The sequence below is a fragment of the Seriola dumerili genome, unplaced genomic scaffold, assembly GCF_002260705.1.
Source record: "Seriola dumerili isolate Sdu_G_001 unplaced genomic scaffold, Sdu_1.0 BDQW01000043.1, whole genome shotgun sequence".
NCBI lineage: Eukaryota > Metazoa > Chordata > Actinopteri > Carangiformes > Carangidae > Seriola > Seriola dumerili.
The window spans coordinates 3,156,281-3,168,801 of NW_019174298.1; the positions used below are offsets into that span (position 1 = coordinate 3,156,281).

Sequence of the window (12,521 nt, forward strand, 5' to 3'; positions counted from 1 at the left end):
ACTGTGTTTTATGGTTTAACCAGAGTAACATTGTTCCAGGGGAGAAATGTTGCTGCTATATTTAAAAAAAAAAAAAAAAAAAAGTACCACTACTTTTATAGCCAGTATTTTATACATAACTCTTGTTATGTTGCACTCTGGCAATGGCGATGTTCAATTTGCACACAGCCATATGAGCCCACACATACAGATATACAGATGCTCACACCAATCAATACCCCAATACAGCAATCTAACCTCGCATCTGCCCAACAGTGACAAGACATGCATTATTAACAGAGCCAAGCGCTGTCAGGAAACATCTCTGATTCCTATCAACCCCTACTCACACATACATGGACACATCAACAACACATAGATGATAACACTAGTAGCAACAAGTTCAGCAACAGATCTGTGCAGTCAGGGGAAAAATGCATGAACAATATTAAAATAATGCTACAGAATATAATCCGTCTCTCTCCTTCTCTGTCATTCTGTCGTTCTCTCACACAGAGTCACAAAAACAAGGGCGGCTGAAGGTCAATATGTACGATTGTGAAGACTAATGACTTGACAGATGCCATTGATTGAGCCTGCGAGCTAGGGAAACCCTCTCTATCCAAGCTGTAGCTACCCTCCTGACTGCAGCACATCAGCAGTCAATACTGAAGAGGCTTTTGGCAACTTACTGTCAGGAGTGTTATTGTTATGCTCCCATGCACCTCAAAGCGCAAATCAATCCCTCCATATCATAGAATCAAGGTTAGTCTTCTGATAGTGCTCAGACTATTTTCTTTAACAAAAGTCAATACATATTTCGGAGGCAATCCTGTTAGTGGAATCACTAGAGAGGCATTTGATAAAGCTAAACATCAAATGATGAGAATCTCACTTCTATGATTTATTGTTTCTGAAATACAGAGAAAAGAGTTTATGTTTGAGTGATCACACTGGGGAGCAAACCTGAGTGGCTAACTGGATGTTGTAAACTCTTCTGACCCTGTTGAGTCCATATAATATTTACTTAGATTTCATAAAAGGCGCACATGCACGCTGGTTGCCTATTGATTGGGGAGCTGGAGAGACTGTGCTCATGGTGGTCCGCTATCGTCTGTAAAACAAAGTTGGTAGTCCATCTGCACGAGGGGAGAGGGAGACGGGGAGAGAGGTGGATGAATCTGAAAACTTACTTACATTTGTTGATGTTATCACTTTCAAGTTGTTTTTGAAAACTCCAAAACCATGTAAAGACGGCTAAATTTCTTATTCTCCTTCGGCTCCAAGTCAACAACAAAATCTTCTTCTCACAGACCTACTTTTCTGTGTCTGCTGTCAAACAATTTATCAAGTATGAAACTGTGATTTGATCACGGCTCATAAATTCTACCTGATAACTCAACAAGACGTGTTAATCTCTAAACTTTTGTAAAAATTTCTTATTAATCCATCCACTAGTTGTTGAAATTATTTCCGTCTGGACCAAAGAGGTGGACTGACCCACTGACAGCCTAACATAGCAATCCACTGAGCCAAAAACACAGGGCTAAAACACAGGGCTAAAAATCAACAGACTGACAATGAGAGTGTTTAGAGTTTAAAGTGGCAATTTGTAAGTTTTCTGTGCCGCTGAATGTGGTTTCTTGTTGGGAGCGGGTGGTGCAGATGTTCGCTTAACAAGAGCTTCGGCCATCGTTGAATTTACAGCACAAGAGGTTATAATACGTTCTCTAAGCAGCGCTGCGTCTTCAGGGCAGGGCTGACATGCAGGAGCTAGCTTGTTAGTGTGCTAACTGCAGTAGAAGAAAAGACGTGATAGAGACAAGAGTAAACATTGCTGTTGCTTTCCACCACTGGAGGCAACTCTTGGTGAATAATGAAATGAAGACTGATGCTGAACGTTTCTTCTACACTGCATGTAAACAGCTGTTAATGCGGTTTACAAAGCTACGTATCAATAACAAAAACAGCTCCTTCATACACCTGCCAAATAGATGACATATTTCCTATTTAGATAAGTGACTATCTGCCATGTACAATGTGCTGTACATTGTTCTTTGCTAATGCCAATAAGAGATGATTGAAAAAAAAGATTTTAAATGAGACGTGTTAGAACTGGAGCGTAATGAATGTGGTGATTTTTTCTTGTTTTTAAATGGCCAGGGAAAGAAGCCATTTCAAATTCAGACAGCTTGGAGAAGACAAAGTCTCAGTGTCTGCAGCCACTGTGTGCAGAGTGTGAGAGTGAATGAATAAAAGGAGAGGCAGTGAATGACTTGGCACTGTTTAAAACAGAGGTGTGTGTAGAGTAGCAGGGGTCTGTCTGTCTTGCACGGTGGGGGAGGGGATAAGGGATCAATAGGAGGTGACAGAGCATGTGGCATATGACTCTGACAACCTGCCCCCTCATTTCTAGGGCCTTGTCACCCACATACACACACACAAATACACCAATACAAACACATCCTCTCTACTGTCCTGTCAACATCAGTCAAAGAAAGGCAGACAGAATTAGCTGACTCTGGTTTATGATCAAATGCGTTGGGGTCCTCCCAGAGAGGTGGGTGTCAAGTTTGGTCATGCATGTGTGCATGAGGTGTGTGTGTGTGCACTCCATTAGCCAGCTCTCCTCCTGGCCACCATATGCAGAGCTGGGAGCCCAGGCTGGCTCCATCTGTCGGGTTAATGCCCAGTCTCAGCCCCAAGCAGCTGGCCCCTACAAGCCTCATTATTCTAGGAGGAACCATGCAGTAGCGCACACGGACGGAGGCACGCACGCACGCACGCACGCACGCACGCACGCACGCACGCACACACACACCACAACACCACAACACACACACACAACACAACACACCACCACACAACAAACAAACCAATCCAAACACATAAACACATCCAAACACCAGTGAAAAAGAGACAGCACACACCTTGATGGACCCAAGGTCTATCACACAATGACAAAGTCACCAGAGCTTGGGAAGGTGTTTCTGAAATTCATTTTGTCTGAGGTGGTGTCAGATGACCGTTGCCTACATGAATTCATTTTTCTCAATGGTCAGGCAGGCAGAGGAGAGGAGAGGAGAGGAGAGGAGAGGAGAGGAGAGGAGAGGAGAGGGCTGAAATTAAAAGGGCATGATATGGAACTTGCAAAATATGTGGAATAAATTAAATAACATCAAAGGAGGAGTGAGCAGAGTGAAAAAAAAGCTGAGAGAAGACAAGTTGACAGGATGGGGGAGGGTGGATACATTTACAGGTTTAGAGGTGACAAAACCCAAACACTTCTCTTTGTCTGGATAAATACACATCTAATCTGCACTTAGGAACCACAGGAGGGCCCAAAAGATTTAGAAGTGTGTATGTGTGAGTGTGGTGGTTTGGGAGGGGGATTTTTTTCCCTGATTATTTACCTATTAAGTTCTAATCTTCTGCTTGAAACTCAACAGAGAGGTAAGTGCCCCCCCTCCCCCAGGTCAGCAGAAATGCACCGCACACACAATATAAAGGGACACAAACATTCCTCAAGGCAAAATGATATGTCTCTGTTGAGGTGTTGCAGTTGCTGGTGTGTGTGGTGCAGATTCCTGCAACTTAGAGAGCAATTTATAGCTCGGTGTAGGATTCATACTAGATAGCTGTGTCACACATTCATTATATACCACAAGTAACTGTGTTTACTTGGGCTGTACTTCACACCGGGGCTTTCAGGCTTGTCATAGGCTGAAAGCTCTTGTTGGCAGTGCATCAATTATAGTTAAAATATATGTTCAGCATTAGCAAGGCTCAAGAATACTCAATTATGCTTTTATATTTTACATCAACAGTCGGGAGCAGCAGCTCTGCATGGTCGAAGAAAAAATGGCACAAGGTCAGAAGACCAGAGTGGCGTGTGTGTGTGTGTGTCTTTGCACAGCGACTGGCCTTTTGTGCAGTGGTAAGCAGATTTTAAACTTCTGTCTCAAGCTCTATTTTCTATATCCACACAATTATTTCTATGACTTTTTGTGGGTGCAGTACTATGAATGTCTTTCAGGAGAGACCGTCTGAAAATGTGCATTGTTATCCACGTATTTAAATGGTTGTCGTATCTCGCCCCTCTATATGTTGCTGGCTTTTAACTCTTCATGTCATACAAACTAATTACTTTTCTAGCATTACCCGACCCTCAGGCTTCTTCAACCTAACTCCACGTTGCCATATCAACACAACCGGATTCAGACAGGGGAAAACAGCTCTTCTTGAACAGGTGGAGGTGGCGTTCTCTCTATCATTAACGAAAATAGAGTCAGGTGTTCTTTATCAGGTCATCTCTGTGCGTATTATTCAATACCAAGGGCAAAAAATGTGTTCAAATCATCAACCATTTTTTAAAGTTGGTTTGTGGTCAGTTTTAAACCTGGTGAGCAGTTCCACCACTGACAACAGTTGGTCAGCAAGTACCAACTGTAGAAAATAATGTCTGTAGACCTGCTGTTTAATAGATCATGTACATAGATTTAGGACAGTGGTTAAACTGTTGACAGGAACTATGTTTGAACTGTGTTATATGACTTCAACGGACAGATGGAGGCTAACCAGAAACAAGTATTTTCTGTGGTAGAATTATACATCATTTATGACTCGGTTCTCAACACAGCACCATAGAAACCTGCAGTGTAGGTGGCACAGTGCTTGGACACAGGAATATAAATCAGGCTTCATTCCTCTACCAGCCTGCAACTATGACCTGCGACTGTGACCTTAGGGAGGAGAGAACATTTATCACAGTTCAGACAAAACCACCCGACCTGGCTGACTGATGCACGATGAAAGATTCTGAGAAAAAAGCAGACTGACATTTTAAAAGTCTCACCTTGGACAGGCCTCCTACGTCCAGGTAGAAACAGATGATGAAGACATTCCAGGCGACCCACAGAGCGGCCCATACTGTATACTGGAGGGCAAAGACACAGACAGATCAGCTCCATGGAAACGAGATGAACTGAACACAACAGGATATGACAACTACTGAGAATATGGCAGGTTGAATGAATGAGCTCCTAAAGCCAGTGGTCAGTGTCCTCCCACGCACACACACCCACACACGTATTCTGAATTAATACACACCCACATACTCTATACACATACAAACACCACACATACACACACACACATTTGTGTTTTTAAAGGTGGCAGTAAGTTCAGCAAGTCTATTTGGGTCCTAAGGGAGCTGCAGGTTTGTAAACGGCTGAGGCTGAAAGAAGTTCACGACTCAACCATTTGCAAAATTGTACAGTCAGACAGCCAACTGTTGACAGACAGAGTGGTACAGAGTGATATTCACTGATAGAGAAAGAGTCATCAGTGTGAAGGTTGTGAAATCCTCTGACTCGTGATGAATTGTGTGTTTAAAATGTCAGAGGTGTGTCAGAGGAAGAACGGAGGCCACCTTCGTAAAAACATACATGTTGAATCACGAAACCCCTGAGCTTGCTCTCTCCCATTTTCCACTTGATATGACACAATAGCTCTACTTTCTGCCCCCCCACCCCCCTGTTAAATTCCTGCTTCCTCTGTTTTTTCATCTTATCCTGTGTGGCTCCCATTTATTCTTCTCCATCTCCCCTGTCTCTCTTTATTCACTCTCTTTTCCTGTCTATCCCTTTCTCGCTCCCCCAATCTTTTCCTGTCATTAACATCGCCATCTGCGCTTCCACTAATGCTGCTAGAAATAGGCTTTTAATGCCTCAGATGCACGTTATGGTGTCAAATAAAAACTGAAGTGCGTTAAAGCGCATTTATGAAGCTTCATGGCGGCGTTTCCTAACAAAAGCAGTGAAGCAAAGGGCAGCACATGCTTTGCACCGTGTTTCAAAGAATGACCTTCTCTGTCCAGAAACTCAAAGCCGAGTATAAATCTGATGAGCTCCTTAGCCCCCCGTCCCCCAAATACCCCACCCCCCTTTTAATTAGTCCTAATTACCATGGGATTAGAGTGATTTAAGGGTGTCGCAAAACGCACAAGAGATTGCGCTGCACTTTGCAATTAGAGTGGAAAGGCAACAACATGCCCAATCTACAGTACATGCACAGACAGAGGACTAATGCAAAGTGATGTGACACCGCTTAACAAAAACAGTGAGGAATAGGATTATGGGACAGACTGTACCTGGTTTCACATGAACTACTCGTCTTCAGTTGCGTGTACTCACCACCACAATGTAGCGCGGCCGGTACTGGATGGTGCCAAAGAGGCCGAGGATGACGATGATGATGTGGAAGAAGTTGGCAAGGATGGGAGCCCACTGGTAACCCAGGAAGTCAAAGACCTGTCTTTCTAAAGCCAACACCTGAAGGGTGAGAAAGAGAGAGAGAAAAAAAGAAAGACAAATGTTATCGGGTTCACGTGTTCTGGATGAAAAAACGCTTCTCCTGCTGTGACAGCGAACTGCGAGGAATAGAAACAGACAGTGAAATAGTGCAGCTTACATACACACACTGGCAACATGGCTATGTGCTGATAATGGTTTATTGAAGGCAATATCCGTTCACCTCACAGCAACTGGCCAACAATCCTACGATGAGTGGGTCGACATGAACAGCTTGAGTGTTTAGCCTCCGACGATGGGAGAGCCCAGAGGTGAAGACTAAAAGTTTTATAAAACAAACAGTGACAGATTTATCGATTCATCCCCCGCTGAGCTAAAGAGGAGCTCACTATTTCCAAACGTCCTGCCAACGGCCTCAAGGAATGAGAATGCTCTGGGAACTTTACGGGAGGTGAGAGCCTTCCTTAATAATACCACTGCAGTGAGCTTAGGCGCTTATTAAAATATGTGCTCGCAAACGTGCATACGTGCACTTGTACAAGCAAAGTTAAACCCTGTACAATGAAAAGAGAAATTCCACTGTTGTCCCAATACAGGCTCGCTCCCTTCTGCTCCTACATCAATAGAGGTTTCCTGGACAGTTCTTTTAAGATAAAGATTTCCCCTTTCACTCCACCTGAGATCTTTGGAAGCAACATTTTGTGCAACAGAAAAACAACAGCAAAAGAAAGAAAAAAAAAGAAACTAAACCAAAAAAAAAAAAATCAGTAATTTACACCTTTAAGACTGTGTGCCCCTATTTGCATCAACTCAATTAGCATGCCATTTGGGGGGGGGGGGGGGTACAGGGATGAGGTGTGAACCATTTAATTAAAATTCCATTGCCAATCCAATTCCATTCCATACCTAGTGTGTGTGTGTGTGTGTGTGTGTGTGTGTGTGTGTGTGGGGAGGGGGGCTTGTTTTACTATGTTAATGGGGTCTGTAAACTGGGAGACCCCTATACTTGTGGGGACCAAAATGCTGGAAAATCCCCTCAAGTTTAAATGGATAATTGAGGGTAAAGACAAGGTTAGAGAAGGTTAGAGAAGATTTAGAGTTGGGGTTAGGCATTCAGTTGTGATGGTTACGGTTTGGGTAAAGGGCTAGGGAACGCATTATGTCAATGAGGGGTCCCCACAGAGATAGGTGTATAAGGGTGTGTGTGTGTGTGTGTGTGTGTGTGTGTGTGTGTATGTGTGTGTGTGTGTCTGTGTCTCAAGCAACGATGTGTTTTGTTGTGTCGACATGTCATTTCCAGCCAAGCGCTTGAAGATGGATGAGGGAGGGAGGAATCTCGTCTCTGCTGCAATGATAGGAACGCACCAGTGAGCACATTCACGCAAACACACGCAATCACACACACACACACACACACACACACACACACACACACACATACACACCACATGCTCGACACACATTTCCAAATGTAATGGAAATGTTACCAGACACCCGATGAGACATTGTGACAGGCAGGGGAGGGAGATGATCAAATGCTGAGTGATAATTAAAAATGAACACTCCTTCGCATTGAGGGCAAATCTCCACAGACAGGGTGTATAGCGACACGGGGCGAGGTGAGTGAAGTGCGACCTGCACCAAGCATTACCTGACCAATGTCAAGGAATAACTAAGCAATCTGAAAAGAAAGCCCTTCACTCTAGCACAAAGAGGAGGGGGGGAAATGAGATTGAGTAATGGCCGCAAAATAAAACTGAGATGGATGGGGAGAATAAAATGAAAAAAAAGATTGCGAAAAAAAAAAAAATGAATCGAAAGATGAGAGAAAATGCAGAGAAAATCACAAACGACATATGCTAATTTAGAATGACTGAGCTCCCTCTCTCTTAATAACCTCTGTCTATCCCCTGGATAGAGAAGGGGCTGAAGGAAATGAATAAAGTCAAAAGAGTCGTACATCTTCTGGTTCGGCTCGGGCTCATGGTTCGAGAGCTCAATAAAACTCATGCAGGAGGATGTCAGCAAAATGACGCACAGCTTGGCTGCAGTTAAATTGGTGGCGGTGGTGGAGGGGGAGTCACAGGACCGACCCTGACAACACTTGTGGATAAACTGTCACTTTTTAGATGCACGCCTGGACAAAACATCCGACTTAAATCACTTTTCCAATTAGTTACAAAATGCATACATAAAAGGTAATTTCACACCTGATCAATAATATTAATGAGTATTTCTTCAGCTGCTTAGAGGTGGACATTAAACTAAGACAACACCTTACCCATCCCAATGTAATTAATTAATACGCTAGTGTTTTCTCATGTGGACTATTGCACTGTTCTTTTAACTGGATAACCAAAAAAAGAGAAGAAAATTAGCTTTAACTTTAATTTTGTTGTTTGAGCAAAAGAGAGCACGTCCCAATTTTAGTATCTTTACATTGGCTCCCTGTCTCTTTTAGGAGTGATTTTAAAATTACATTACTGGTGTATAAGGCTCAGAATGGCTTAGCACCTCCATACTTGGCTGACTGTCTCTCCCTCCATACTGCCAGCCGCTGCCTTAGGTCATCAGACACTACAGCATTAACAAAAGTTAAGACTAAGTAGTATGGAAGGGGCAGACTTCTCTTATAACTATGAGATTTTGAAAATCCTTTACATCTGACTCTCTGACGGTTTGTATATAATTCTACCCTCTTGGTATTTTAATGCTGTGTTTGCCAAGGTTTTATTTATTGTTTTATGTACTGTACACTCAGCACACTTGCTTATTCATGCAATTACCAGATCAGCCAATCATGTGAAAGCAGTTCAATGCATAAAATCGTGTAGGTAAAGGTCAGGAGCTTCAATTCATATTGACATCAAACTTCAGAATAGAGAATAAATGTGACCTCAGTGACTTTGACTGTGACATGACTGTTGGTGCCAGACGGGCTGGTGTGAGCGTTTCTGAAACTGCTGATCTCCTGAGATTTTCACACACAACAGTCTGCAGAGTTTTTACTAAGAATGGTGCCAAAAACAAAAGACATCCAGTGAGCAGTAATTCTGCAGATGGAGACACATTGTTGATGAGAGAGGTCAGAGGAGAATGGCTGTAGCTGACAAAAAGACTACGGTAACTCAGATAACCACGCTTTAAAACCGTGGGCGAGCAGAAAAGCATCTCAGAATGAACAACACGTCGAATCTTGACGCAGATGAGCTTCAACAGCCAAGGACAACATTGGGTTTCACTCCTGTCAGCCAAGAACAGAGATCTGAGGCTTCAGTGTGCACAGGCTCACCAAAAACGTAGCCTGGTCTGATGAATCTGGATTTCTGCTGAGGCAGCAGATGGTAGAGTCAGAATTTGGAATCAACAACATGAATCTGTGTTTTCTTGGCACACTTTGGGTCGCTTAATATCAATCAATCATGGTTTTGATGCCACAGCCTACCTGAGTATTGTTCCTGATCTAGGTCGTCACAAAGCAAAAGTCGTCTCAAACTGGTTTCATGAACATGAAAATAAGTTCAGTGTACTTCAGTGGCCTCACCAGTCGCCAGATCTAATTCCAGTAGAACACCTTAGGGATGTGGTAGAACGGGAGATTGGTAGCATGAATGTGCAGCAGACAAATCTTCAGGAAAGATGTGATCATGTCAACATGGAGCAGAATCTCAAAAGAATGTTTTCCAACATCTTGTTGAATCCATGCCACAAAGAACTGAGGCTGCTCTAAGAGCAAAGAGAGGAACTTCCCAGTATTAGTATGATGCTGCATTTAATAAATACATGATTTTTTCTAATAGATGTGATGGATGTGTAAATCCGAGTGACAACAGCTGTTACAACAAGTTCTAATAGTTAAGATAAAGTGAGACAGAAAAAGGTGAGAACAGTAGGATCCTGAGGCCTCATACCTCATGCGTTTACCCACAGTCTGCTTATGACAATTAAAAACAGTGCACAACACCTAGCTAAAAATAACACATCGCATCATGTTGTATATTTGGTCTCTCACATCCATTTGTCAAGTAAAGGTCTGTTAAATTGTGGCTCCCTCCACACGATCGCAGAGAGCAGATAGCGTTTATCTTCTGGTGTTGATACAGATAGATAGTGGAGGTTGGTACTAGGAATGTCCTCTGGTAATCCTGGTGGAGAAAAAAAGAGATCCAACGGCTCTGCAAAATCTGTTACACAGCTTTTATTCTTTTTGGCTGTATAAATGCAAAGTGCCTCCGGGTCTTATCTGGGTGTAGTTGGTATAATTTTTACATTGGAATAATGAAAAGACATTTTGTGAGATATCTAATAAGCAAAATAACATGGTATTAAGATATTTAGTTTAAATGCAAATATCTTAAGCATGACTGCAAATTGGATTTGTGACCGCTTCTATTTAAATAGTGACCATTTTGAGGTTTATTGCGACAGGTTTAAAATCTTTGCTCTGCTATTTGCTTACTATTATTCAAACATTCACAGAAACACACACTGTGTCGGCTGCTCCAGTACAGGCCAATAGAACCCTCATCCATCCAACACACATACTTTAGATCCCTTAATGTATTCATTACACATGACCACGGACCCTTTCCTTGACATATTTCCATCAGCCGTTGCATTAAAGAAATGTATAGGGATGAGGGACGTGTGCGTATGTGTGTGTGTGTGTGCACGCGCGCGTGTGCGTGTGTGCGCGTGTGTGTGCGTGTGTGCATTCTTTCCTTTGAGATGCTGTAGTAAGCCTATCACGTTCGCTGCTAACTCAATAATCCACCAAGATGACAACAATCAATCAAGGATAGAAAGGTCTCTGCCCACCCGGACACACAGGCAAGCACACACACACACAAACACACACACACATACACACACACACATACTCACTCACACAGACACACATGCAATCACATAAACCCACATGGCACAATTAGCCCACAATTCATAGGAAGCACGTTACTGGAGAGTGGGGTAGAATTTGATCAAAAGATACCAATGCTCTTCCAGGAATAGAGAGCCGGCTACATAACGGCCCGTAAAAGCCTCCCACCGACCTCCTGCAAGCACAAATGACTCCCACTGGAGTGACGGAATCTTTTAGTGTGTATTTTGGTTTTGGGTGTGTATATGTGGAGAAGTCTGTTGCCCACACATACCACTCCTCCCACCATAAATACTAAGCAATTAGGGGGTGGGTATGACAGCAGGATGCAACAAGCCCCTCTTGCACCTCCACTACTGCTCGTCCTTTGTCTGCTCCGTCGTTCTCTCTCTCTCTCTCTTTAATATCCTTTGTTTTTTTGTTTCTGTTTTTAAATCTTTACTGTAAGCTCGCAGAAACCACCAATTACTCTCTCCTTCAGCCATGTGATACCAGGTTACTAACAAGGATCGTAAACCTCGATGGTGCTGCTTCTGGTAGATGATGTTAGCTGGTGTATATTCACTCGGCTCATCGAGGTGTGGATAAACGAGAAAACACAAGCAGAGCGATTAAGAACACACAAGTGGACACAGCCTTACACTATAATCCCTCCTCTCCTTAATGCCCAAATTGAGAATATCAAAGCCCCAAAACATTTCAATCATCACCACCTTCTTCAACATGCCATGAAGAGGAGAGGGAAGTAAGCTACAGATAAAAGAGTGATGAGAGGATCAGAGTGAACGTGTCTGGGAGAGGAAAAAACGTTTGATCTGCATCGTTTGAGAGCTAATTAAGATGTGCATGTGTGCTCAGGATAAGTGGCTGAAATGCATGAAAAACAGTTTGCTTTGCCTAAGCATCTGGGATTTCAAACAGAGACCCAAGCGTGCGGCAGGCTGGCTTGACAGTTGTATATGATTAATAACTCCACTGTGTTGTCACAAGTTAGCGATTTGGAGTAGTCGTAGCAGGACACACTTCTGATGAGGTGTTAGGTGTGAAAGTGAGAGGAGAGCTGACGATGCTCCCCCAGAGCGAGAGGATGGAGGTGACTGGTGACCCTCTCATTTCCGCAGCTCTCCACCTTAGCCTCCAGATACTATAAATCACATCAGTGTTTCTCTTTCTGTGTGTGTCCTCTGTGAAATGACCTCTAATAACATGTTACTGAATGTGTCATCAGGATCTGTGGCTTTGAAAAGCAGCTCTATGTCTGTGGGTGTGTGTGCGTGTGTGTATCTGCCCATTCTGTATGACTTTAGGCTACATGAATCAGTCTCCTCTGTGTTCAAGCATATATCTCAGAC

General features: G+C 43.2%; 1 protein-coding gene across 2 annotated transcripts in view; it reads right to left on the reverse strand.

Annotated features, from left to right (window-relative positions):
- LOC111217363 (sodium/potassium-transporting ATPase subunit beta-1-interacting protein 4-like) overlaps positions 1 to 12,521 on the reverse strand; it is a 44,840-nt gene that overhangs the window by 20,136 nt on the left and 12,183 nt on the right. For both annotated transcript variants that reach the window (XM_022739192.1, XM_022739193.1), the window contains exons 2-3: positions 6,174 to 6,311; positions 4,835 to 4,915 (exon numbers count right to left, since the gene is read on the reverse strand). In XM_022739192.1, coding sequence (XP_022594913.1) covers positions 4,835 to 4,915; positions 6,174 to 6,311 — 219 coding nt within the window. The remainder of the gene's footprint in view (positions 1 to 4,834; positions 4,916 to 6,173; positions 6,312 to 12,521) is intronic.